This window comes from Lagenorhynchus albirostris, chromosome 16 (assembly GCF_949774975.1).
Source record: "Lagenorhynchus albirostris chromosome 16, mLagAlb1.1, whole genome shotgun sequence".
NCBI classification, from domain to species: domain Eukaryota; kingdom Metazoa; phylum Chordata; class Mammalia; order Artiodactyla; family Delphinidae; genus Lagenorhynchus; species Lagenorhynchus albirostris.
This window is the reverse complement of record NC_083110.1, coordinates 70,710,738-70,738,044: the sequence shown is the minus strand read 5'-3', so window position 1 is coordinate 70,738,044 and position 27,307 is coordinate 70,710,738. Positions and strand designations below refer to the sequence as shown.

General features: G+C 52.9%; 1 protein-coding gene across 1 annotated transcript; it reads right to left on the bottom strand.

Moving 5' to 3' along the window:
* Positions 1-12,887: 12,887 nt before the first annotated feature.
* Positions 12,888-24,816, bottom strand: KCNK18 (potassium two pore domain channel subfamily K member 18). Its single transcript, XM_060125366.1, is given in 8 exon segments — positions 12,888-13,066; positions 13,220-13,293; positions 13,295-13,350; positions 13,352-13,509; positions 13,512-13,676; positions 13,679-13,831; positions 22,101-22,229; positions 24,597-24,816. Coding segments are annotated over 8 exon segments (1,134 nt in total).
* Between the last annotated feature and the right edge of the window lie 2,491 nt (positions 24,817-27,307).

Below are 27,307 nucleotides of genomic sequence, written 5' to 3'. Positions count from 1 at the left end.
AAGGCTCACGGCCATGGGACAGGCATCCTCTAACTCTGTACAACGGCTCCTCTTTCCTTTTAAGACCCCCCCCCAACCCCAGTCACCACCTCCTGCACAAGGAGCCTCTCACCCGCTCCCTGGCACCGGGTACTGCCTCCAATCCATCGGTGACTCAGCAGATCTCAATGAACCACTGCTTCCAACGAGCCCCTCCCCAGCTCGAGAGCCTGAGGCGGCTCGCTAATGCTCCTGTCTAAACCCTCCTGCCTACGTTTTAGGGTGGTCTGCAATCCACCCACTGCACCCCCAGCTCCCACCCTCTGCTCTAATCACACTGGCCTCCTCGGTGCCCCAGCAACAGACATCATTCACATTCTCCTCATATCCCTCTGACTGCAAATCTTATTCCTCGCCCGAGAGCCCAACTCAGGTGCTCTGTCGTCACAAAGTCAAACCTGGGCTGACCCACAGCCCGCCCTGGGCCACTACCTCCAAGAATACACAAAGCCCTGATAGCCTGTCCCCCAAAGCATTTACCAGCCAGCGCTCTTCCGCAGTAGGTCCATCTGGGCTCATTCTTTATTTTTTTTTTTTGCGGTACGCGGGCCTCTCGCCGTTGCGGCCTCTCCCGTTGCAGAGCAGAGGCTCCGGACGCACAGGTTCAGCGACCATGGCTTCGCGGCATGTGGGATCCTCCCGGACCGGGGCACGAACCCGTATCCCCTGCATCGGCAGGCGGACTCTCAACCACTGCGCCACCAGGGAAGCCCTGCGCTCATTCTTTTTCTTTTTTCCACCTGGGTCATTCGCCCCTTGATGGCAAGGGAAGCAATTCCTTCCTGTCTCCCCCAAGGATGGCTTGCACTGTGCACTGTACAGAGTAGACCCCTGGGACCGGCATCAGAGGCACAATGAGGAGCCTTCTGCCTCAGTGTGCGCATCTGCACAGGCAGAGTGGATGGGCCGGGTAGACCTGCCCTGTCCAGTCCAGGAGCCACTCACCACCCATGGTCACAGAGCTCCTGAAATGCCACAGGCCGAAGTGAGACGTGCTGTAAGTATAAAACCTGCTGTATAGCACAAGGAGCTCAGCTTGGTGCTCCGTGATGACCTAGATGCATGGGATGGGAGGGGATATATGTATACCTAGAGCTGGTACACTTCATTGTACAGCAGAAACTAACACAACATTGTAAAGCAATTATACTCCAATAAAAAAATATGAAAAAAAAATACACACGGAGTTTCAAAGACTTAGTATGAAAAAAATGTAAAGAGTTTCACTAATGTTTTGTATTGTTACATGCTGAAACAATATCTTAGATACATTAGGTTAAATAAAATATATTATTAAAACTAATTTCACCCGTTGCTTTTCACTTTTTTAAAACATGGCTGCTAGGAATTAAATTACCTACATGGCTGGAGTGTGTGGCTCACATTATATTTCTGCTGGATGGTGTGGGGATAGAACATCAGTGCTGGAAGGGGCCTCGGACGTCATTGAGTCTAATGGCTACCTTTTCCACGCGAGAAAGCAGACTCAGAGAGGGACAGAGGCATGCCCAAAGCCACACCACGTGTGAGGTCTGGGCAGTGAGGACTAGAGCCCTGCTTCCTGGGCCTTCATGGTTTGGGGACAGCTGGTGTGCAACACTGGAGGGGCCGACAGGTGGGTGCCCACAGGCAGCCCTCAGCAGCAGAGGATGCTAGAAGGGACTTGGGAGGCTCCCCCCGCCCACTCAGGGCTGTCTTTGCCCACTTGCTATGCTGACCGCATACCCAGACGTCCGCAGGGCAGGAGATTTTAGTGGATAATCAATAGTCCAATAGGGCCGACTGCAAAGCCCCAAACCTAATTATTTTGTTCAGAAACTTGTCTGTAACTAAAAGGCATCTGAGAAATCACTGTCACCATCTCTGAGCGGGAAGAGAAATCCAGTCATTATGTCCAATTGGATTTACATTGACTATTGTCTTGTTGTAGAAGATGTTGTCTCCCTGCAAAACCAGTGTTTGGATGCCACAGGGACACACACACACACGTACACACTCACACACACATACACATGTATACATATGTACACACACTCACACACATACATACACATAAGCACACACACACGGGAGAGCTGTCCCTTTTCTAGGAGCCTTTGGGAAGGTTCTGGTCCACCGTTTTTGCACAGGTGGCCAGAGGTGCTGTTACCTGGGTGACTTTCTGGGTCTTATTTTTGAGGTTCCAGATTTTGCACCCTAATTCCTCTGAGGAGAGTAGAAAACAAATCCCTTTAAAATGGCAGCATGAATATCTTCTGCAACCCCAGGCATTTGCCAAACCCCCTGAATGAGAGAAAATATTTAGGATGAGAAATCTTTTGAAAATTAGTTAAGACATTTGCATGTCAAGTCACTTAGGTGACTTTAGAATTGCAGTAGGAAAAATCTGGAAGCTCCTGATTGGCTGCACACGGGGGACTGTGAAAGTAAGTGGTGGTCACCCTTACAGTGAAATACCCAGTGGCCACTTAAGAAAACGAGGTAGTGCAAGGTTTACCACGGAAAAGTATCCAAGACATTCTTCATTCTTTGATTTGTGAAATCGAATATCACAGGATAGCGTGTCTGCGATGATTCATTTAGGAAAACAAGTGAACTTATCAAAAAGGCTATAAATACATGTACTCATGCAAAATGCAGACAGATACTGTACAGTCAATACAGTACTGACTGTATTTAGTTCCAGGGACTGAAAATAGTGGGGGGGGGGGAGAGTAGGAAGGTGAAGATTTTTACTCTCCACGGGTAACTTTATGCCCTTCCAATTTTTTTGAAGTATTTTTTACCAGAAGCTTCTAATGCTTCTTTCTCATATCTTTATTATGGGACATATCATATATACAAAAGAGGCCACAAAACATATGTTTACAGAGTAAAAAATAACTGTTCACTGAGCCTCATGTGACCCCACCCGGGTCAAGATATAAAACACGGCCGGGGGCTTCCCTGGTGGCGCAGTGGTTAAGAATCCGCCTGCCAGTGCAGGGGACACGGGTTCGAGCCCTGCTCCGGGAGGATCCCACATGCCGCGGAACAACTAAGCCCGTGCACCACAACTACTGAGCCTGCGCTCTAGAGCCCATGCGCCACAACTACTGAGTCCGTGTGCCACGACTACTGAAGCCCGTGCGCCTAGAGCCCGTGCTCCAGAACAAGAGAAGCTACCGCAGTAAGAATCCCACGCACCGCAACAAAGAGTAGCCCCCACTCGCCGCAACTAGAGAAAGCCTGCGTGCAGCCATGAAGACCCAATGCGGCCAAAAATAAATAAATAAAATAAATAATTTTTTTAAAAAAACCCAGCCGGAGGCCCCGGAGCTTCTGGGGTTCTCTCCTCCATCACAATAACCTCCTTTCCCCTAGAGTTCTTGACTTGTTAGATTTTCTGTTCCTTGCCTTTTTTACAATTCTACCACCTATGGCATTTTCCTAAAAATATAATTGAGGTTTGCCTGTTTTTTATCTTTTTATAAGTGGAATCCTCTGTAGGTGTTCTTTCTCTATCTGGTTCCTTTTCAGTCTCACCAATATCACTGGTGAGTTCATCCATATGATGTATACCTAACGTTCATTCCTAATCACTGCTGTATAGTATTCCATTTCAGGACCATATAGCAATTTCTTTGTTCCTTCTGTGGATGGACATTGTGGTGTCCCGCATTTGTTATTAGCAGTGTTGCTAATAACACACTGGAGATGTGTGGCCCGAGTTTCCCCAGGGTCTGTGCCTGGGAGGGGAACTGCTGGATCATGGGATACCCACAGCTTCACCCTTCCCAGCAAATGTCAAATGCTTTCTAAAATAGTTGCATGAATACATATTGCTAATTTTTAAGGTTTTTTTTTTAAGGTCTTTATGCAACTGGAAAATGAGAAGGTGAAATGGGTTGTAAATTGTGTGCCGACCGACCAGCCTGCTTCAGATCCTAACACGGCCCTTTCTCTCTGTTCTCCACAGCTCACATCTCCCCAAAGATGAGGGAGGGGCTGGTTAGCGGGATTGCTGATGACACTGAACTGCACACATCCCCAGAAGGAAGGGATTCCCCAAAGCTGGTAAAGCCGAGAGGCCGCTAAGCCTACATGCCCAGCAGCAGACAGTCCATCCTCCTGTCCGTACTGCAAGCCCACCGTGTGCCAGGACCGTGCAGAGCGCCTGAGCGCCTCTGATCTCCCAATGGACCCCGCAATGATCAGGCAAGAGAGCAAAATGTCAACAGTCCCACACAGTGGGGCAACTTTACCAAGTTCAGGGTGTTTAAATAGAAGCTGTTCTCCCATCCAAAACCTCTCCTTGTTCTTTGCATCAATTTGGCCTTCAGAGAGAAGGGTAACCATGGCTGGGCCATGTGACTGGCTTTGGGGAAAGACTCAGGTCGCCTTTGTAATGGGACCTGGTGTCCCTCAGTCACCCGTCGGGAAGGAGGAAGGGTGGGTGATGCAAAGGGAGGGAAGGAAGGTGGCAGAGGGCGCGCTCTGCCCACTGGGCCCTCCTGCATTTCGGGAGCAACCCCAGGAAAGGTGCAGGGTGGGGTCAGGGCCCAAAGAATAAGTAGCACCAACAGGGCCCCAGCACCTCATCTACTAACATTTCTTCAACAAACATCCTGCCCTAAGAACGCACAGTCCAGCTGGACAGAGAGGACGACACAGGCCTCAGTCACGGGGTAAGTGTGCGGAGGCCAGCAGCGGGCAGGGGAAGGGGGGAGGGCCAGAGCGGGGCCTCGAGGTGGGATCCAGAGTCTGAGAAGGCAGATGCCTTAAGAGCGAAGCCCTGGGTCTACTCAGAAGGAAACAGAATGGGATTCGCTCTCTTTCCACCAGGATCCTTACTTTGTTCAAAATGAAGGCAGGATGTTGTCATCCCAGGCAGGTTTACATCCTACATGCACCTCCTTCTGTGGTCTCTGTGTGGCCAAACAGCCTGGAGAACCTGCAGTCTCCTTAGCATCTACATCACAGAACATTCCACCTGGAGAGAGCCTTAGTGAACCCTCAGCCGGTGGTTTTCATTCCTAACCCACTCTCTCTCTCTCTCTCTCTCTCTGTTTTAAGTTATGGACGTCTTTCTTCAAACAAAATGTTATAGGGAAGCAGAATATATAAAACGGAGCAAAGCAAAGCTACTCAGGCCAAAACAGGGGTAAGTGGCTGGAACCTTTGCCTGGGCTTCAGAAAACTCTGTATGAAAACCCCTGGGCTACTTCAGTCCCCTTGTACTCTGGGGAAACTGAGGCACAGAGATGTGGTCCTTACCATAAGCTCTAAGAAAGCAGAGACCTGGTTGGTCTTGTACCACACAGAATCCCCAGCATCCCAACCCCACCCCAAGTCCTAGCACATAGTAGATGCTTAGTAAATATTCATTGGATAGTGACATACAAGCAATGCTGACTGTCTCTGCAGGGTCATCTGTTTTCCTACACATGAAATTGCTTTCCAACGAGACTAAAGGGAGGCTTGAACCTCAGAGAGGCCCCTTAATTGCCCATGTCTTGAATTTACAGCATTTGAAAGGGTTTTATTCTCTGATCTAAATGGCAAGAACAAAAGCAGAGCAGTAACGAGCCCAGGAGGATGAAAAGAAGCCGTAATTTGCATCCAAGATGGAGGTGCCCTTTGTTATCCCACATCCAAGTCAACTTCAAAGTTCTCTGCTGAACAGATAGATGCACATCAGTCACCATGGCAACAACCAAGAAGCCCAACCCGCCCAACCCTGACAGCCCAACTCCAGGAAGCTGGGGATGGGGGAGGAGACAGAGAGACTACAGTGGGTGGGGAGTCCAAGTACCCATTCAGCCTGGCCCCTCTGTCACCCAGCTCTCTTACTGCTTCTCTGTTGAGGGAGGGGGCTCTGGGTCACCAGCTCCACCTCAACACACGTGAGCACCTGCCACGTGCCTGGGCACCAGAAGTGCTCTCCTTAAGAGCTATACCTCAGTGTCCGGCACACGGTTATTGAACAAAAGCTTGCGATGGGTAAATGAATGAAGCAGCAGCCGAAGTCCCCCGGCCCCGCCTGAAATCAGCGGCATCAGAATCGCTGGGAAGTACACACTCAAGACTGGGAGCTCCTTGAAAGCTGCACACATGCCTCTCAAGTTAGAGCAGGAGAGAGAAGAAGGCAGAGTCAAGACAGCCTCACAGGCGTGTGGCTTGAGCTGCTAGCAGGCTGGGGCTGCCACTCCCCAGATGCATGGGGTGGAGCAGGGCCCCAGGAGAGGTTAGAGCTCTGTCCTGGACTTGTCCAGGGAGAGGTGCTGGGGAAGCAGTCGGGAGTCTGCGGTTCTGGGGCCAGGACTGGAGATGGTGTTTATATCCATCAGAGTGGATGAGGCCAAAGGGAGGGAGTGGAGACAGGGAAGAAACGAAGGGTCCAAGGTGTAAGCCCTGGAGCCCAATGAGGAGGGCCCAGCAACAAAACGTGAGCCATCAGAGAGAGAGCATCAGGCAATGTGGTGTTGTGGGAACCAAGAGAAAGAGACAAGCACAGGCTGGGGAAGAAGGATGCAGTCATGCCTGGAGACCTCAGGGTACCGAGTGGGGAGCCAAGGAAGAGGGCGTCTACCCCACGCGTGCTGGGGTGTTAGCCACTGAAGATGCCCCACCTGGCTGGGGACTGCCCATGCTGCCTGGGCCCACAGGATTGGGACCACCCTAGAATCAGCAGGGGCTCGCTGAGTGTCCTGCAAGCTGACCAAATGCATCCTTTTCCCCGGTCACAGTGGGAGTGGGGGACGGGTGCTAGAGAAAGCGGAAACATGGCATTTTTGGCCTCCTAATCATAGTAATGGAGACAGCTAGGACTTTTTTAGGCGCTTGTAAAGCTGGGCACTGGGCTACAGCACTCCACATGGATTATCTCGTTCGATCCTCACAACAACCCTTTGAGGTAGGTACTACTGTTATGCCCACTGGCCAGGCTGCCTGTCTCCACAGGCAAAGGCCTTAACCACTAGCCTGCACTGTCTCTTCCGGGTCAGCACATTGAGGGTGCCCCCAGGGAAGTTTCTGGTTTCTGAGTACCTTCCTCTTGACTCTAACAGTCAGCTTCTTTGGGGGCATCTCTGGACAGTGGGCAGTCTTACCACCTGGCAGAAACCAGGGCACAGCTCTTGTTAGTTTGTGGCTCCACTTAAGGTTATTTACTGCGTGCCTGTGTGTGCACAGGCTGATGTGGCCAAAGGGGATCCAGATAGATGCGCATCAGTGCCTGTGGCCGATGGCAGAGTGGCTGGACCTCTGTCTGGGGAGGACACTGGATCAGCAGGAGGCTGGCTGAAGGAGATGGACAGCATTTCCTCCTGCTGAGTACCTGTCAGCCAGGGGCAGGTTTGCGGATGTTTATTCAATTTAAGGGGCCCTCTTTAAGAAAAAAAATACAAAATTGCCCATTCAAAACTAGGTTTGAATATGAATACTTATTTAGAATGAGAAAAAATAACAAATTAAAATGCCAACAAATACAAAAATGTACAAGTGCGTGACCACACTGTCAGGGTGGAGGCAAGCAAGGACCCTGAGCATAAGCTTCGTCAGTCTCCGGTGAATCACCTCTGCCTTTGACACACTGACCTTGATCAGAGTCAGTGGAAGTCTCTGATCCTTTGTTTCAAGCACCACCTTCTGGGGCTTGGCCTGGTCCACCCTGAGGCAGGAGATAGATGGGCTCCAGGCTAGATATTTACAACTGGCCTCCTGTTCACACCTCCTGGGGTGAGAAGAAGATGGGCTGCAGGCCATACATTCATTAGCAGCCCCCTGTTTACATTTCCTGAAGCAAGAGACAAACGGACTACATATTTATGACCGGCCTCCTGTGGATATTTTGAGATCTGCACCTCGATATAAAAACCAGTAACAGAAATGGGGTAAATAACCAGACACTGGACATTTTTATGGCAGGGACAGAGCGGGACTAAACCCTGTTAAAAGATCAAGAGGTCAGGGCTTCCCTGGCGGCGCAGTGGTTGAGAGTCCGCCTGCCGATGCAGGGCACACGGGTTCGTGCCCCGGTCCGGGAAGATCCCACATGCCGCGGAGTGGCTGGGCCCGTGAGCCATGGCCGGTGGGCCTGAGCGTCCGGAGCCTGTGCTCCTCAGCGGGAGAGGCCAGAACAATGAGAGGCCCGCGTACCGCAAAAAAAAAAAAAAAAAAATTCAATAGGTCATACATTTACCATCCTTGGGGCAAGGGAGACATTGCACATGTGCAGAAAGACTCCTTGGGGGTCAAAAAGGAGGGGGCGCCACCCCATAATAGGTGATGCTAAGGCCGTCCCATAGGCCTCTGGGCTGGAATGCATCTTGGAAAAAAGTTGCGCAAGCATGTGGGGAGGGTCCTAGGGCAGGGCAGGTGCGGAAAAAGAAACCAGATAATTGGCCAGAGGTAAACAGAGACCCCGAAGAACCGCCCTATATAAGTGACTTACCCGCCTCTTCACGTCACTCCTCCTCATTGGGGGGACGCCCACACCCTTGCTCTCCGGGTGTGCATCTCGGCCCTGCTTCTGTCTTAACTAAGCACACTGTTTCTCTGTGTGCTCTCCCATTTGTTTTGCTGTGTCTCTAATAATAAACATTGTACCTGTTTTTACAGTTCTGCCTCTGTGAGAGGCATTTTTCACTGGGGGCAAGAGCCAGGGGCTGTGGTGGCAGGATTCCTGGTTTTCATCCAGGCAACCCAGGTTCAATTCCTGGGCAGGGGATTAAGAGCTCCCTTCACGCCGCCACCCACTGCTGCCTCTCCCAGACCAACCCCAAGTGCGGAGGGGGCGCTGCTGGGGAAGGCTCCGGCAGTTCTGAGCAGAGCCCACCCCAGTGCTCTGGCACAAGAGTTCGGGGCGAAGGCTCTGATCCGAGCCCAATAGTTACCTTCTCTGTAGATTAGTCATAGGGATTTATTCACACCATGGACGTATACCGAGTACCTACTACACACCAACACGATGCCAGGGCCATTTCACCGTGAACCCCTCCAATATAGCTCAAAGGTTTAAATGTGTAACATGGGCAGAGAGCCTGGCACATATTAGTTGCTCATTAAAGCTTCTTCCCATCTGCTAGGCACCCTCCCAAGCTGAGGCCAAGGTCAGAGCAATGCATCCAGCAGCCTACGAGCCAGTCTCCTAGGCAATCAATCCTACTTCCCACCCATTAAAGCAGCAGCTACTCAAACCCTGGCTGTGGGGGGGGGCCGTGGGGGGCGAGCCGTGGGGGGCGAGGGGGGCCGGCGTGCGGGTCAGCAGGACCACGGGGGCTGCCCAGGCCAATCCTCTCCTCTCTGGAGAGACCCAGAAGCAGGGTCACAGCCAGGACCGGCACTCCGGCCAGGTCTTCTGTCTTCTAGTCCCTCTGTCCCCAGCAGTCCTCCCAGGAAGCACTAGGCCTCCCCAAGCCCCTTCCGGTCAGAGCATGCCTGGCCCTGGGCCTCTCCACCCTCCCACTTAGGATGGTGCTTCTCAGTGAGAATCCCCCTCTGCAGCTGAGAGACAGAAGGTGAACCACAGCCCCCAACAGCAGCCATTCTCGGGCATCACTCCCAGGGCCTCCCACCCAGCAGATTTCAGGTGGGACAGGGCACCTGCACATTGTAGAAACTTCCAGGTGTATTTCTTGCGAGCTCCATGAGGTCCAGAAGGCCCTGCTCTCTCTAACGAGGCTGGTGGATCTAAGAAGCATCCAGGGTGAAAGGGAGCTAATGGCAGAATTGCTGACAGGACGCCACCTGTCAAGTGGCTGAGACTCAAATGGTAACATTTCAGGCACTCATAGGACCTTGGCGGGACATGTGATTTGAGAGATGCGGGACAGCCGTCCGGGGTGCCCCCTTGAGAGGGATGCTCTGAGGACGTGGTCCGAGGTGTTGCTTCCCCGGGTGTCCGCAGCGAGGACAGGGACCCAACGCTCTCCTTACCGGCGCCCAGGGGCCCCTTCCTCCGAGGGCCCGGGCTACGGATGCGCCACCTGCTGGCCTCGGAGCGCGGGGCCCGCACGGTCTGGCAACGCCCACCTGGTGGCCACTTGGGAAAGGACCCAGCTTGGGGTCCGGATGTGGCCGGTGTGCGGTTAAGTGGTGGCTGCCCTCCTTGGCATTTGTGCCCCTAAGTCTTGCCCAGAGTTCTCCCGTGTATGGCAGGCACTGCGGAGTACGGATGGGAGGATTAAAAGAGAGAACAATGATGGTGAAAAAGACAGTCATTTCATTCGGGCAGCTCTGAGTTTGCAGAGGCCTTAGTTAAAATCCTATAACAGAGGAAGGGGTGACAGTGGATGCGGTGGGTGCATAGGGGAGACCAGGAGTCAGGGGACACTACCCAGAGGAGGGGACATGTGTGCTGAGTCATGAACTCAAGGCTTCATCAGTTCTACAAGGGAGAAGGGCATTCAGGCTGAGAGAGCATCTAGAGCAAAGCTCTCAACTCTGACCACACACTGGGGTCGATCGGGGACATTTTTTTCTTTTTTTTGCGGTACGCAGGCCTCTCACTGTTGTGGCCTCTCCCGTTGCGGAGCACAGGCTCCGGACGCGCAGGCTCAGCGGCCATGGCTCACGGGCCCAGCCACTTTGCGGCATGTGGGATCTTCCCGGACCGGGTCACGAACCCGCGTCCCCTGCATCGGCAGGCGGACTCTCAACCACTGCGCCACCAGGGAAGCCCATTTGTGGACCTTTAAAATGGCTCAGGTGGCACCCCCGACCAATGACTTCTGAATCTCAGGGGGAGAGAGATGGGGAGACACATGAATTCTTTGAAGCCCCCAGGTGTCAGTGTACAGGCAAAGCTGAGACCCACCAAGCAAAGGCTTGGAGGAATGAGTTTACATTCCTGCCCAGGGGCATGGGAATAAAAAGCCCTAGGTAGATGGAATGTGGGGTGTGCAGGGCAGAGATGCAAGAAATGAAGAGCAGGAAGACATGCTGGGCCATTTCCTCAGAACCACAGAAGAATAACCAGTAGCAAATGACAGTGACCTTCAATTTACACAATAGGTGTCCCTGACAAACTCCATGTTTGCATGTGAACAGGACTCTCTACTGCCTTAGGAAGGGAGGGGCTGAGAGATTGAACACCACCTGCTATTACCTCCGTGTTTCTGAGGATATACCTATTTTTGCAATCCTCTTTGAGCCTGGAAAACAGCAAGCACTCAATGAACGTTGACCAAACTGAACTTTGAATCTGATCCTGTGCTCTCACTTGAGTGGCCAGTCTTGATTACCTTTGGGTTTGAGGGGCTTTGCTGCACAGAAACTGGGCGACTGTGACTTCAGGGTTGTCAAGAAACTCCACAGAAACCCTAGTTCCAGTGGCTGCTGCCTGAAACCCCATGTCTTTCAGTGGTTCTGGTTCACACCGTGTCAATTCCATTTCCTGAGGTAGGTCTTAAAGAGCTGAAGGGGCAAAAAAACCTAATAGGTTTGGGGAAGAGGAGGAAAGATCCAGAAAGGAAGGCCTGCAGCCCCCTCTGACTGCTGACTTCCTTTCTTTTCAAACTGGAACCTCCGGCACTTTTCATTGGTTTTTGCGATTTTTGTTCTATACCCTGGAGCGAAATTCACCATTTACCCAGGAGCTGACTGATTTGGCCAATCACAGGACACAAGCTGATTTTTCCAAGATTCTCTCAAAGAAGCATTCAAGAAACTTTGATTCTCTCAAATAAGACATTTCTAATAACTGACTAGGGAAACAGTGGGACTCTTGTAGTACTACGTGCGTGGGCCAACCAGTTCATACACCAATTTGGTACATCCTCTCCCAGGCTGGGGTCCCCAGCAGTGACTCTGAGACAAAGCTTTGTGTGCAAGTGGGTCATCTGGGGGTGATCTCAAGAGGAGGGGAGATAGGAGACAGAGAAATGAAGGAAGCCATACAGGGTGGACTGTTGGGCGAGTGAGGCTCGATTCCCCTGGGGGAGACGGTGTTGAACGTGGCACAAGAAGCTGGGGCCATACATCCACCCACTCCCATCGGTCACTGGTTCAGGGCTGCTCCCAGGAGCGTTCATTCCTCGGCACTTCTAGCCTGCCCTGCGCATGCCTATGCTTTAGTGGCCGGAGAAAGTCCTCTGGCAAAGGGAACTGGAGTAACAGGCCATATGGGAGGGGTACTTACAGCATCTGCCATGCAGATGCCCCATTCACAAGCCAACTCATTCATGAACAGGTCACGAGTACAGCCACCAATGAGTGCCAACCCTTACACGTACCCATGCACTCACATAAGCATCAATACTTTCCCATGCCAACTCATTCAGGAGGTGCGATCATGTGCTGCTTGGTGAGAACACTGGTCTACACCGAATCTGGCAGTCAGGAACTATCCCAGGCCCCTGTGAACACAGGTGGCGATTCCTCTCAGTGCCAACAGTGTATGTTACAAGGGCTGGGACTGGGCTGATCCCATGCGTGCGCTCATCCAAGAAAAGAGATGGCTCAGTCTAGCTCTGTTTCATCAAGGTAAATGCGGAGCAGCTCAGGAAGATTTTAATTCAGCGGAAAGTACAAATTGCAAAAACAAAAGGTAAATTTTTTCTCATGTTGCAAGGAATCCAGTGACATCTGTAAGGTGGTTTCATCTACATTAGGTGGGGCTTTTGAAAAATGAAGACAGGGCAACTAATTGAACTTTGGAGGATGGTGACAGTTTTTGTCTAATGTCCCGAGAGGAAGGGCATTGGCCACATCTCTGCAGGGCCTCGAGACTGCATTCAGCTGTCATGCAGGGTGTGACTCTGAGGCCTCAGGTGACAGGCTGCCGTGCCACCAGCTCTAACTACACTGCCCCAAAAGGCAAGACAGCCAGCTGGGCCGGCATCATCACACGAGAGTCGATAGAGCCTTCACTTTTTAACAGGATTGTAACACTTTCCATTTGCAAAGAACAGCACGACATTTCTGTAGATGTGAATCAGCCTGTTTTGCACCAACTTGAAAGCCATGCACACAATCTCCATCCCAACGATGATATAAATGGAGAAGAACAAGAAGAAGTGAGGCTGTTCGAAAGCAATGTCCCCAAGCCCAACGGTGGTCAGCGTGACAAAGCAGAAACAGAAGGCATTTTCGCCAAACCCAACGGTGGTCAGCGTGACAAAGCAGAAACAGAAGGCATTTTCGCCAAACCCAACGGTGGTCAGCGTGACAAAGCAGAAACAGAAGGCATTTTCGCCAAACCCAACGGTGGTCAGCGTGACAAAGCAGAAATAGAAGGCATTTTCGAAGTTCAGCTGCTTCTCCAGATAGGGGGAAGGCAGCTGCACAGGATATGTAGGCGACCACCACGAGGGCGATGATGGGGAGGGGGGATGTCCAGCCTCTCCTCCTGCCGCCCCGCCTCATCCAGGTTGTTGATGATGGAGTACGAGAGTCTCCCGAACGCCAGCTCAGGACACGAAGAGCTCCCCTCCATGGCCTGAGGGGGCACCTGCAGTGTGTTCCCTTTCTCTCGTGCTAGAAGTCTCTGAACAGCTCCATGTTGCTGCTTGGGATTGAGGGGGCAGGTTTGGGGCCTGGGAACTCTGGGTCGTTGATGGCAATCCTCGGGATGGCTTCGTCTACGGGATTGGTGTCAGGTCTTCTTTCGCAGGGGGGTCCGGAGCGCCACTTGGGAAGGGGAGGGGGGAGGAAAGGAGTTTTTGGAATTGGTGGTAGGACATGGATAAGATGGTTGCCAGGATGTCGCCTGTGTCTGAGAGGACCAGGAACATCAGGGGGACGCCAAAGAGAGCACAGAGCACGCACAAGTGCTTGCCAAGCCTGGTGACAGGCTAGGTGTTGCCGTAACCTGAAAAGGAGGACAGAGCCCGGGATTGTCGGCTGCTCTTCCCCCTCCCCTGCTCAAAAAACTTTAAAGAGACCTTCTGCCACTTCCTCTCCCTGGCATATGACATTTTACACAACATGTTTAAAAATATTCATCTTGGGGCTTCCCTGGTGGCGCAGTGGTTGAGAGTCCGCCTGCCGATGCAGGGGACACGGGTTCGTGCCCCAGTCCGGGAAGATCCCACGTGCCGCGGAGCGGCTGGGCCCGTGAGCCATGGCCGCTGAGCCTGCGCGTCCGGAGCCTGTGCTCCGCAACGGGAGAGGCCACAACAGTGAGAGGCCCGCGTACCGCAAAAAAAAAAAAAAAAAAATTCATCTTAAAACATTCATCCATTTGTCTGACATTAGGTCTGCTTTGCTGGGGGAGCAGGCAGTGAAACCCAGCTTCTCTTTAGGATAAGGGACGACTCACGTCCAGATCTTTGACCAGAAATGCCCTTGGCAGGAGACAACCCCGTGTTTGGGAGGAGCTGACTGCCTTAGCATTTTGCCACTTCTGAGCATCTGAAGGAAGATGGGCCCAGCTCACCTGGAGGGATAGGATGAGCACAGGTGACAGGATGTGCGGGCTTTGCAAACACACCCATCACCTCCATCATCCTCCATGAAGGCGTCAGTTTTTACGAAGCCACCCTGGTCCTTCCTGGGTTGTCTGGGCCTCTATGTTTGTTTCTATGTATTAGGCAATTATTATGTGCCAATGGTGTGTACAGCAGTACGCACGGTATTTGGGACGGTAGAAAGCTGGACGGTGACTAAAATACAATCGCTGCCCTCAGGGCCATTTGTGACTTAGTGGGTCAGACGTGTTCATAAACGAGAGTGAAATGTGGAGGACCCCAGCATCTAGAATCTTACCGACCTCGTTTCCAATTCCAGCTCTGCCATTTACTAGAAAGTTACGTGACTGCTCACATTTTCAGATGTCTTATCTGTAAAATGGGCATGACAATACCTGCTTTGTATATGGACCAGCTGGAAGGATTACAAGAGACCAGCACCTCACACACAGTGAGTACGTCGTTCTCGGGAGGTGGGTGCCCTCATTCTAATGGCTGTTTTTCTGAGCATTCACTGTGGGTGGGGTATTAACCAGCCTTCATCGGTAAGTATTATCACCATTACAGATGGGGAAACTGAGGCTCAGACAAGTGAAGCGACTTAGCCAAGAGCATACGTGTGATAAAGTGTGGAGTTGGGGGGTCAAACCCCCAGGGCCATCCAGTTCCCAAGCCAGCTCCCTCTGCCGGGTCAGAAGAACCGAGGGGGTGGGACCCTCCAACCATCAAGAACAGGATGGTCAAGCAAAGAGAGGCTGAAGCCTCCGTGCTCTTCAGGAGCCCCCTTGCTCCCATCACCCCAGCCCCCGCCCCCGTGTCTAGAGAGGGCAGGATCAGAGGAATGTGGAACCCCACAGCACAAGTCGCTGGATCTTCTGGGGTGGGCAAGCTCACTGCCTTCAACAAAGAGGGAGAAGCTCTGTATTTAATGCCTATGTTTAATTTTTGGTGTCATAAAGGATGACTAATACAGAAAACTCCAGCCCAATTATGTAAATTAATTGGAAGGCAATTCCCAGGCTGGCTAAGCCCCAACCTCTTCCAGGGCTGCAGCTTCCTGTGCAAACTCTGGCCTCAGCCTCCGCCCTCCAGGCATACGCACAGGGCAAGGCTGCCCATCTTCATCAGGGTTCTGGAAGAGGGCTGTGGCCCTCACCAGGTCCCATCACTGTGCCCCCCTCCCAGGGCACTCCACGCCACCCTGACTGCGCCCATGAGGTACCATTTGACGGCGGGGGTGGTGAACTCTCTGTGTGTTCATATTGTTTGTGCACGTGAGTGCTTACTGCATGCACTGGGACGCAGTGGTGAGCAAAGCAGATATGAATCAAATAACCACCCTCGTGAGTATGCAATTACAAGTGGAGATCAGTAACAAGATGTGTAAGGGCAGACCAACAGATTAGAACACAGGCATCCATCCTGGATGGGCATTTATTGAGCACCTACTCTATGCCAGGCTTTCGTGGGTGGGATTGGGATACAATGAGGAACAGGCAGAGGTCACGCCCTCTGGGGGCTCCTAGTCGAGCAGGAAGCAAAGCCTTGAACTCAGCTCCCCACCTGTCCAGCAGGACCCAAGAGCTCAGGAGTGAGCCTGCACTGGCTAAACCCCCCATCAGAAACCCGAGGCTGTTCTGCAGGGTCGGACTTTCTGAGGGGGTGCCCAGGGTTTCTGTTGCCTCTCTTTCCCTTCCCCGTTCCCTGCAGGTCCCCAGCAGCTCAGTCCTCCCCTCAGGGAGAGGAGGTTGCAGAAATGACCTCAGGACAGCATCTTGTCCAGGCTTCGGTGAAAGCCCAGAAGCACTGAGGAGATTGGGGTGGGGAGGGGTCTCAGGGAGAGGGAGGGGGTTGGGGACAGAGGGGGGCTCTGGAGAGGATGACCAGCGGCCCAATGTGCCCAGGACTGAAAGTCTCATGTTCTGGTAAACCCTTAAATGCTAAAACCACGGCAGCCTCAGGCACACCAGGGAGTAGCTCGCTCTAGCCAGGGTGATTGTGGAGAGTGAGGAGAGATTCTCCGGAGCAGGGAAGAGAGGAGGGGGCCTGGAGCCCCTCGTGGTGGGGCAGGAGCTCAGAGAGGCCTGGCCGTGGAGTCTCAGGAGCCTAGGCCCCGGTGTCAGCAAATATCCCTGCTCCTGAGATCGTCACAGGCCTTGCAGTCCTTAGGGGTGTCAGCAGCAGGGCCCGGGGGCAGGCAGCCACCCTGTTTTCCAGATGTTGCCTGGAAGCCCCCAGCTCTCGTGCACCCCTAGGAAAGTCAGGAGAGGCTCCCCAGTGGAAGCCCCCCAGCCTCCAGGATGGAGTCCCAGGGTGAGACCTATTTTATTTAAAGGAAAGAATATCACATTTCTTACAGGATTTATGGAGAAAATTGCCTTTAAGAGTCAGAATTTCCCACATAGCAGAACCCCTAATGCTGGCAACCACCGTCGTTACTGCATTTGATAGACAAGGAACAGGGGAGTCAGGTGACACGTCCGGAGTCGCACAGCCCACAGCCTGTGGGCACCCCTCACCTGAAGACCTCCCTCCACATGCATGCTCTCCTTGGCAAAGGTGGGTTTAGTGGATTACAGACAAAGTCATTGTGGCTGCCTCTGGGTGGAATATGTTTACAGTCCAGAGGACATGCCACATTGCAGAGAACACATCAAGGAAGTAAGTCTCAGAGAGCACAGGCCCCTATGAAGGAAATGTATTGCCTACCCAATTACTGAATGCTAAAACGCATTATGGAAAATCGTATTATTTCTTATAATGCATGCCGATATTCCAATGCCATCAGTCCACGCCACTTAGCCTGTGAGGATTTAACAGCCCATACACTTCCTAATCCAAGGGGGCTGATCCAATTGGGAATGACTGGGGACTGACCAACCTCATACCTTTCAGGGGTCCCTTTTTCAGCAAAAAGGCCAGGTGCATTTCAGGTGACCCAGAGATGCAGGACAGGAAGCAGTATTACCAGCAGGACCGTTATTGATGACGCGCAGCAAAGAACCTTCCCCAATCCTCTTCCAGTTGTAATTACTGGATGGCTTGATGTCTTAATGGACTCGTACCATGAGTGGCAGCATCGTTTTCTTGGGATATGAACCAAGCTAATGCATTTCCGTTAGGTCAGTGGTTCATAGCCTGGACTACCATTAGAATCACCTGGAGGGCTCTGAAAAATACTGATGCCTGGGTCTGTCCCTAGTAAGTCTGACGTGATTGGTGTGGGGTCCAGGCATGGGGGCGTGTAAAAGATATCCAGGTAATTGTGATATGCAGCCTGGCCTGAGAACACTTGCCCCAGGAGAGTGCTTCTCAAACATCTACGTGCATCACCTGGAGAACTGGCTAAAAGACAGATCACTGGTCCCACATCCATTCGTTTCTGACTCAGTAGATCTAGGATGGGGCCTGGAAATTAATTTGTATCTCTAACAAGTTCTCCCTAGTGATGCTCACACCACTGATCCAGGGACCACGCTTTAATAACCATTGCATTACATCAGTGGTTCTCAACAGGGGGCAATTTTGCCCCCCAAGGGCCATTTGGCAATGTCTGGAGACATTTTTGGCTGTTGCAACTGGCGAAGACAGCAGGGGAAAAGGTGGGTGCCTCTGGTGGGTAGAGGCCAGGGATACTTCCAAACATCCTACAATGAATGCATGGGACAGTCCCCGCCACAAAGAATCCTCTAGTCCAAGATGCCAATAGTGCCAAGGCTACAAAACGCTGCCTTAGATCAGTCCCCTTTTGTTCTTGAGAAAAAACCTAACAAAACCCCATACTCTCAAGCCCGTTTGCTTCCAGTCTCTTCCTTGCGCTTGCTGATCCCCTGTAAATGTTGTTCCTCAAAGCATTCCCTGTAGGTCTGGGGTCCCTGAAAAGGCCAGTTGTGCCCTGCTTCTACCCTGCTCAAAACGACTTCCCTCCCAGAGCCCAACGTCACTGCTGAATGGGACAGTCACAGCACTTACCTTGTGGGGCTGTCACGAGAATTAAACAAAATCATGCATATAGGGGCTTCCCTGGTGGCGCAATGGTTGAGAGTCCGCCTGCCGATGCAGGGGACACGGGTTCGTGCCCCAGTCTGGGAAGATCCCACATGCCGCGGAGCGGCTGGGCCCGTGAGCCATGGCCGCTGAACCTGCGCGTCCGGAGCCTGTGCTCCGCAGCGGGAGAGGCCACAGCAGTGAGAGGCCCGCGTACCGAAAAAAAAAAAAATCATGCATATAAAGCACATTGGCACAACGCCTGGTGCTGGTAAGCGCTCAGTAGTGCAGCTATTAAGTTACTGTTACTCTTTCTGCTCCTGACCTGTCCCTGCTTGGATATCAACATTCAGGTGAACGAGACCGGTTCTGAAAGAAACCACATGGGGGCGCCCTTGGACACAAGCATATGTGCCCATTTAAGAAAGTGTGTTGCAGTAGGCACAGGTTGTCCACCCAGCAGCCATTCCCCCATCTTTCCCTGGAACGCTGCTTCTCTCTCACCTGATTTAGAGATAGATCCGATCCGTTTAAGTCATCCCGGTAATCCAATCCCCTTGCCAGGGACTGGCTTGGGGGGTGGGAGGCTTCCCGGAAGTTTCTTGCCGATTATGACAGCCAGCCTTTTCTCTATGAGATGCAATTATGCCCGGACGGGAAGTGGACCTTGGTGACCATCGTGTGACCCGCTGAGCAGGATGGAGAGAACCTGATACTCAATGTCACAGCTGAGCTGCCCATCAAGCAGCCTGAGGGCTGTCCCCCACTGGACTTCCTACTTGGGAGGTGACACATTTTCCTTGCAGTTTAAGCCAACCGTGTTGGGTTTTCTGTCAGTCGCAGCTGACCCTCACGCTGACCCTCAGAGGCAGGTCTGGGAGGAGTTATAGATTAGGGAAAAAGGCTCAGACGGGCTAAATTGCTCACTGGAGGTCACACAGCTCTGACCCAAGGTGGCTGGCCCCCAGAGTCCGCAGCTGGCCACTGTGCTCCACCTCTACCCCGAGTGTGAGGGGACCCCGGGATGAGTGCCCAGCCACGGCCTTTGTGAGCTCAGGCCCCCCCGGGGACCGGTATTCTCCTGAACTGATGCTCTCTTGAATGAAGATGGGGCCCCAGTACTTTTCACTGCCCAAGAGGGGCAGGGGCTGTGCAATGAGTCACACTCCTGGTGGGGACGCTGACCCAGGAGCCCCTGACCTGTGGCCGAGGGCAGCTCCACTACCTCCACTCCTGTGACCCCCTCACCACCAGCAGGGGTGGCTCCTGCCAGGCCTGGCTTGGCCCCTGCACCTGGCCCACCCTGCTGCTGCACCGCAGAGGGAAGCTGGGGCCCTTAGTTACTAGAAGGTCCTCCGATGCTGGCCCAGGGACACGGCGCCTGAGTGCAAGACCAGCCCCGCTTCTCACAGCCCGCCAGCCTCAGTGGTCTCTACCTCAGAGGGGCCTCTAAGCCCCGGAGCTTTGCCTGCTGCCTTGCTGGAAAGCTCTCTCAGCCTTTTTTTTTTTTTTTTCCCGGTACGCGGGCCTCTCACTGTTGCGGCCTCTCCCATTGCGGAACACAGGCTCCTGACGTGCAGGCTCAGCAGCCATGGCTCACGGGCGCGGCTGCTCCGCGGCATGTGGGATCCTCCCGGACAGGGGCATGAACCTGCGTCCCCCGCATCCAGGCGGACTCTCAACCACTGCGCCACCAGGGAAGCCCTCTCAGCCTTCTTTGCCTGGTTCATCTCCACAGATCCTTCCACTCAAATGTCACTTCCTCAGACAAGCCTCTCCCCCATCCCCAAAAGTCAGGACCACCCTCCCCCACCCTGTCTCACCCACTTCCACAGCCCAAGCTTCTCCTCTTGAACACGTCTGTGCGCTTAGCTGTTCATTGTTCCCGCCTCCATTAGACTCAGAGGCATCCAGCTATTTCAGCCCCATGCCAGGCACAGAAAAAGTCACTTACAGAGAGAGGCAGTGGGGTTTCAGGTTAAGACCCAGACAGCCTGGACCCAGACAGACATGAGCTGTGTCCCCTTGCAAAAATGGTGGACCTGCCTTGCCTCCGAGAGTGGGAATAATAACAACAGCTACCTCAGGGTTGTTGCAAGGTGTGAATGGGCTAATCACCACGAAGAACTTAAAAGGGAGCCTGATGAGTCTTAAATACACGTGGGAAGCAGCTGCAGAGCACGGGGAGATCAGCTCGGTGCTTTGTGACCATCTAGAGGGGTGGGATAGGGAGGGTGGGATAGGGAGGGTGGGAGGGAGACGCAAGAGGGAGGAGATATGGGAACATATGTATAACTGATTCACTTTGTTATAAAGCAGAAACTAACACACCATTGTAAAGCGATTATACTCCAATAAAGATGTAAACAAGTAAACAAATAAATACACATGCGTTAGCCAGCGCAGCCGCTGCTGTTGCAATCATAGGCGTTCGGTATTTGTGAAGGAAGGAAGGAAGGAGAGAAGGAAGGGAGGGAGGGAAGAAGCAAAGGCCATCTCCACAGCCCAGTTCCAATGTGCGGTGTCACACAGGAGCCCACCCTCTGTGTAGCCACCGAGAGGAGGATCTGTGGCTTTGAGGGTCCACAGAGCCCATCTTAAAACGTGCAAGTGTTCACTGTAGGGAAGCAGCTCTGCCTCCACACCCTCCCCTCTGCCTGGGGCTCCGGAAAGGACTTCGCTGGGACAATGTGTCACACAGGAGTCTTTCCCTTGCTTGGAGGCTGGAGACACGTACAAAGCAAGTGCAGGGAACAGGGCGAGGCCAGCTCCTTCCTCTCTCCAAGTCCTTCCCTTCTGGGCACTGTCATCCACTCCATGGGGACACAGGAATCTGAGCGGCCCCTGCTTCCAGGCAGGGCGAGGCTCTCCCTGGGGCTCCCTGAGCAGGGGTAAGCAGAGTCTCCACAGCACCCCGCAGACCTGCAAAGCTGGCAGCCTACTCTGGGGAAAGACCACTGGACTTGGAGTCTCAACAGCTCTCGTGGGCACCAGCTCCATTCACTGCGCGACCTTGGCCCCTGACGTCACCTCTCTGGGCTTGCGGCCCTGACCTGATTCACTGTGGGCTTTAAAGGAGGCAGCTTAGCACGGCCCCTGCGGGCAACTGTGCGCTCTCCTTAGCGCTGCAGGTCCCCTTCCTCCTCTGCCTCGTCGTTGGCGCTTCCGGGCCTGCTCCGGCACACCGTCCTCCCTCTGCACGCCGTGCCCTCCTCCATTCCCCTGGAGCCAGCTGCCATCAATATGCTGGTGACTCTGAAACCCACTCCCCAGCCCCAAGGCTGGGGGAGCTGTGCTCCCGCCATACCCTGAGCGCATCGCACTGACCACGTTTGGTTGCCCCCGAGTCCAGGAACCCGGGCAGGCAGGTACCCTGCAGGTTGTGTTTTGTACAAGAGCACTCACTGGGAGACAAGAAGAAGCCGAAACGCAGCCCACACCTCGCTCACTGGGGCCTTTGCCCGGGGAATGGGGCCATGCCCACCTGAAGGAAGGGGATCCTCTTCTCATTTGCACAAATGCGCCAGTGGCAGCCCTGCTCACTGCCGTCTCCCTGAGCACAGGGTAGGCACTCTACAGCTGTTTCTTGCACTAAATGAATCGAACCCTTCATCTCCACCAAGGGTCCGCGTCCCCCTCTCCCCTGCCCCCACCCCCAGCTTTCTCTCACAGGTCTGCCCTCGCCCCTGGACTTACCCACTGTGCAGCAGAAAAATAGTGAGCTCAGGAAGGACCGGTCTGCAGACCCGCTAAACCACTGGGGCTTCACCTTCTGCAGCAGCTTCCCGAGACCCCGCTTCCTACCTTCCTCAACTCCAGAAAGAGACAACCGGCGTGAGAGAGGTTACACCCTTTAAAACAGGTCCTGCCCAGGGGAAGGGGCGTCTTCCCCAGGGACCACGCCCCCTGCCTTGCGGCCCTCATCAACACTAAATGGAGGATCTCAGAACCCTTTGTTCAATGTCTCTGCAGTTTAGGAACTGCTCCAGCACCTGCAGAGATTAGGAGGCCACATAACCCTGTGTGCTGAGCACCCCAGAGAGAGGCCCACAGGGGTCCGGCCTGAGCTCAGCCATGGAATTGCCCTGTGGCCTTTCTGAACTTTCGAAGCCTTGCAAAGGGGCCTACTAACTTCTGCTCTGCCTCTTTCCCCGGGTCTTGAGAACTGAAAGAAAAAGCCTTTTATGAAATGCAGGCTCTTGCGTGATTGCAAACCGTATGCACTCCTGGAAGCCATTAAGCCTGATGGAGTGTGGTGATCATACTGGGCTCAGCTGGCTGAGGCTACCTGGGAAGACTTGGCGGAAGCAGGCCTGGGGGCCCTAGTTTCTCGGGGAGGTGTCCAAATGGTACCTTTGGCCTGGCAGCCAGTGGGTTTTAGGGATCTCAGAAGTCACCTGCCAGCTGGGACAGTTGTAAGAAGATGTTACAGAGCCTGGCACAGCAGGAAGTCACCACGCGTTTGAATGGGCACCAACCTGGGAGTCCAGACACCTGCAATCTAGACCCAGTTCTGACCCTGACTAGTTCCTGTAGCCGTGGACAAGAGGCCTCTTTCTGAGCCTCAGTTTCCCCATCGGGGAGGCAGCATGACATGGCTTTGGAATCTAAATGTCTGGGGTTGAATCCCTGGCTCCATTTTCTAGTGGGTGACCTTGGGCAAGTTGTTTAACTCCCAGTGTCTCAGTTTCCTGATCTGTAAAAGGGGGACAATTCATATCCCCCTCATAGGGTGGGTGTGAGGATCAAGTGAGACAGTGCATGAAAAACACTTGGCACAGGGTCTGCACTAACCAGCACTTACTGAGCATTTTCATCTCCAGTGAAAATCAGTACAAAATGCGGATGGACCAGCTCCGTTTTCCTATACCATTCTGTGCATCAGAATCACCCAGGAAACTTTTTAAAAATAAGATTCCCAGCCCAGTCCTGGAGATCCTGATTAAGTGGGTTTGGGGAAGAGCCTGGGAATGTGTATTTTAGACCAGCTCCCTGGATGATTCTGACACGTGGCCAGGTTTGGAAAGCCCTGAACTTGTTGACAGTCTGGACCCAGTGATGGCTCAGAGTGTCTGATGGCATCTCCTGGGTCATCTGAGTAGGCTTGTGTCTGTCTGGCACAGATGCAGAGAGAAGGAGTAGGACCCTCCACGGAGAGGAGACTCTGCCACCTGTGATCAGCCTCTGGCCCGCCCCCGCTGGAAGGACCTCCCACAGGTTGGAGGGGTCATTGCCAGCCTGGCTGAGGACCTGTCATACCACGGGACCCTGTTGTTCCCTTGAACTTTAGAGTCTGTTTTTCCTTTGTCTTTTATTTACTCTCTATTATTTTATCTTGCTGTGTTGAATGCATCTTTCCAACCTTTAGGAGACAGTATGGAAATAAGTGACAAATATGAATGAAAAGCAATAAGGACATATATAAAGTGCCTTGTGCCTTCCAAGAGGCTTCATGTCCATTGTCTCATCTGCTTCCCACAGGGTCCCTGTGATTGGCAGGCCTGAGATTGTGGGCCTTCTTCTCCCTGGCAGACTGAGACCCAGAGAGGGCAATCTGCCCCAGATCACACAGCAAGCTGGGAGAGCAACTGGGACCGAAACCAGGACCCAAGTTCTTCTCACAACACCTTCTTCCTCCCCTGAGTCCGACCACAAAAAAAGGCCACTTGAAACAAGAAGTAGGAGAGCAGGGGGCAGGTTACTATCTTGGCAGTCCAAGCCCAATTTGGATTGTTCCTTTAATTCCAGTCCTTGTAAACTGAATCATGGGGTGGGGCAGGCAGTTCTGAGGACCAGCCTAGGAACCCACAGCTCCAGATCTGGTCATCCATCCACCCCACCCCACCTCATCAAATCTCCAGCAATCCATCCTCCTCAGAGCCTGCCAGTCTGGGTGGGGCTGGGAACTGAGGCAAAGGGAAGGGAGAGCCCACTGGGTGCTCAGCACTTTTCCTACATTCTTTACATCAACCCTGAGAGGCCGTCCATTATTCCCACCCCCATTTTACAGAGGGGAAAACTGAGGCCCAGAGAGAAGTCACTTGCCTAAGGTTGCCCAGGAGTGGGCAGGATGCAAGCAGAGGGCTCCCAGACTCAGCTTCCTACAAGGCAGTTCTCTCCTCTCTGGGGCCTGCCTCTACCCAGAGAGAAAAGGCCCGCCCTGCCCAGGTTTTCATCTACCTGTTCTGTTGCATTTCAAGATGTCACAGAGCTTCTCCAGGAACTCCTCAAACTCCGGGTCATCTGCCCCCAGGTCCTGGCTGCCCTCAATGGCTGAGAAGAGCTCGGCACCCACCAGCGCGTATGTCACCAGGGAGCAGTGGAAGCAGAGGCGAGGGAAGATTTTCCTCAGGGCCTCCCAGCAGCACCTCCTATCTTGAGGCGGCCCCGCAGCCTCCATCCTCCCAGGAGTGGGCAGGACAGGAGCTGCTGGAAGAGGGAGGAGCCCAGAGGTCCCGCCAGGGAGGAGGGGGGGTGCCCCGAGAATGGCCCGGCTCCAGCGCTTCCCCCAAGGACTTGGGAAGCAGGCGGCACTCCTTGCGCGTTCAGTTCCTGAGAGTTTCTCAGATAGCGCGCCCCCTAGTGTCTCAAATTACTATTGATCCACCAGGCAGGTGCGCTCCCAGCAGCCTGGCCCTCCTGAGAGCTGACCTTCAGGGGCTTTGGGAGGAATGCGTGGTGGTTGCTTTGTGCTTTGGCCTGTGGTACCCTGACTCTTGGACAGGTAGAAATAATAGTAATTAGTGCGGCCAGAGCTCCACAGTTTACAAATGGCCTTTATTCTGTGTGGATCTAATTATTGGTCCCAATTCTTCATTCCCCTCTAGCAAACCCAGACTTGCCTTGGCCTCAGGGTGGGCAGAGCATACTTCCTTCTTAGCATTGGACTAAGCCACGTGACTTGCTCCAGCCAATCAGGTGTTAGCAGACATGACTTAAGCAGGGACCTGAAAAGTAAACGTACAATGGGACCTGCTCCCCTGGGCCTTGCCTCTGCCACTAGGAAAAAAAAAGTGCCCCACATGGTGGATGTGGAGACGTGTGGGTGTTTAGATCCCCCTTCATGAAAGGTTTCTCCATGCACTTCAAGGAGCATGAGTCCTGACAGCCTCCAGCTATCCGTTCTTTCGGGGTTTGCTTCAGCTTTCAGGCCCTGTTCTCCGGGAAGCCCTTGTCCAATGGCTGAGCAAGGTGGGGTACAAGAGCTTAACCATTTCTGCCACGTGCCGGACTGCTCCAAGCCGAAATCTTCGCTCTCTGTTGGTCTGCCAGAGATTTTGTCAGGTCTGCATCGTGATATGAAGGCTCCCCTTGTCCCATCCTGTTTCCTCCCTTCGCCTTTACTTCCTAATAAATAGAGCTTTTGGATGCCTTACTCTATCTGTGTCTGCTTCGCAGAGGATCCAACCTGCAATAGTGGGCAACGGGAGTGACCTGAGAGAGCAGGATCTTAAATGGGGTTTCAGCGCTGGGTGGCTCAGTACCCACCGGTAAGGAGATGGTGCGCAGGCAGCTCTTGGCTCAAGGTGGCCATCCAGTTGTTACACTTTTGGCAATGGTGAGGTGGGATGGTGTGCAGGTGCAACAGTTCAGGCATTTAAAACATAGGAGAGGGCTTCCCTGGTGGCGCAGTGGTTGAGAGTCCGCCTGCCGATGCAGAGGACGCGGGTTCGTGCCCCGGTCTGGGAAGATCTCACATGCCGCGGAGCGGCTGGGCCCGTGAGCCATGGCCGCTGAGCCTGCGCGTCCGTAGCCTGTGCTCCGCAACGGGAGAGGCCACAACAGTGAGAGGCCCGCATACCAAAAAAAAAAAAAAACATAGGAGAGGAATGATAAATATAAGGATAAGTTTGGGTGGTTATTAGGAAGTTGCATTGATCCCCTGAAGGCAAACTTAGAAAGGGAGGTTAGTAGGACAGCGCACGGCCTCCACTGCAGTTGAACTCAGGACGGCAACTGATTTTCGTTGTCTCCTGACTTCACTCTTCATTCTAAATTCTCCTTGCCCTCTGCCACCTCTTTTGCTGCTTTCAATGGATTTCCCAATGGCGTGACCCAAATTCGCATTCCTGAAGGGTCTGAGTCCTTGGTAACCACAGCCTTTCCAGGTTGGACTTGCTTGTGTTTGTCCATTGGGTCACCTGATTGCCACCCATATTCCTCCCTGCTCCATTGTGTGAAAGCCTTAATATCGGGTATAGTGATTCCTCCTACTTTATTCTTTTTCAAGATTGTTTTAGCTACTTTAAGGACCTACTGTATAGCACAGGGAACTATACTCAATATCTTTTTTTTTTTTTTTTGCGGTATACGGGCCTCTCACTGTTGTGGCCTCTCCCATTGCAGAGCACAGGCTCCGGATGCACAGGCTCAGCAGCCATGGCTCACGGGCCCTGCAGCTCCGCGGCATGTGGGATCTTCCCAGACCGGGCCACGAACCTGTGTCCCCTGCATCAGCAGGCGGATTCTCAACCACTGTGCCACCAGGGAAGCCCTATTCAATATCTTGTAATAATCTATAAGGGAAAAGAATCTGAAAAAGAGCATATATGTATGTGTGTGTATATATATATATATATATATATATTTATATACCTGAATCACTTTGCTGAAACTAACACATTGTAAATCAACTATACTTCTAAACAAAAGGCCTTTCTATATGTTTTTAAGTAATCTTATCTATGTCTACATAAAACCTTATGGGATTTTGATAGGAATTGCATTAAACCCATAGGTCAATGTGGGGAGACTTGACCTCTTACTATGTTGAGCCCTCCACTCCATGAACACAGTATGTCTCCTATATGTCTCTCCTGGCCATTACTTTTGAACAACACCTTAGCGTGTGCCCATTATTCTTTACCCAAGTCAAGAATCAACATTTTAAG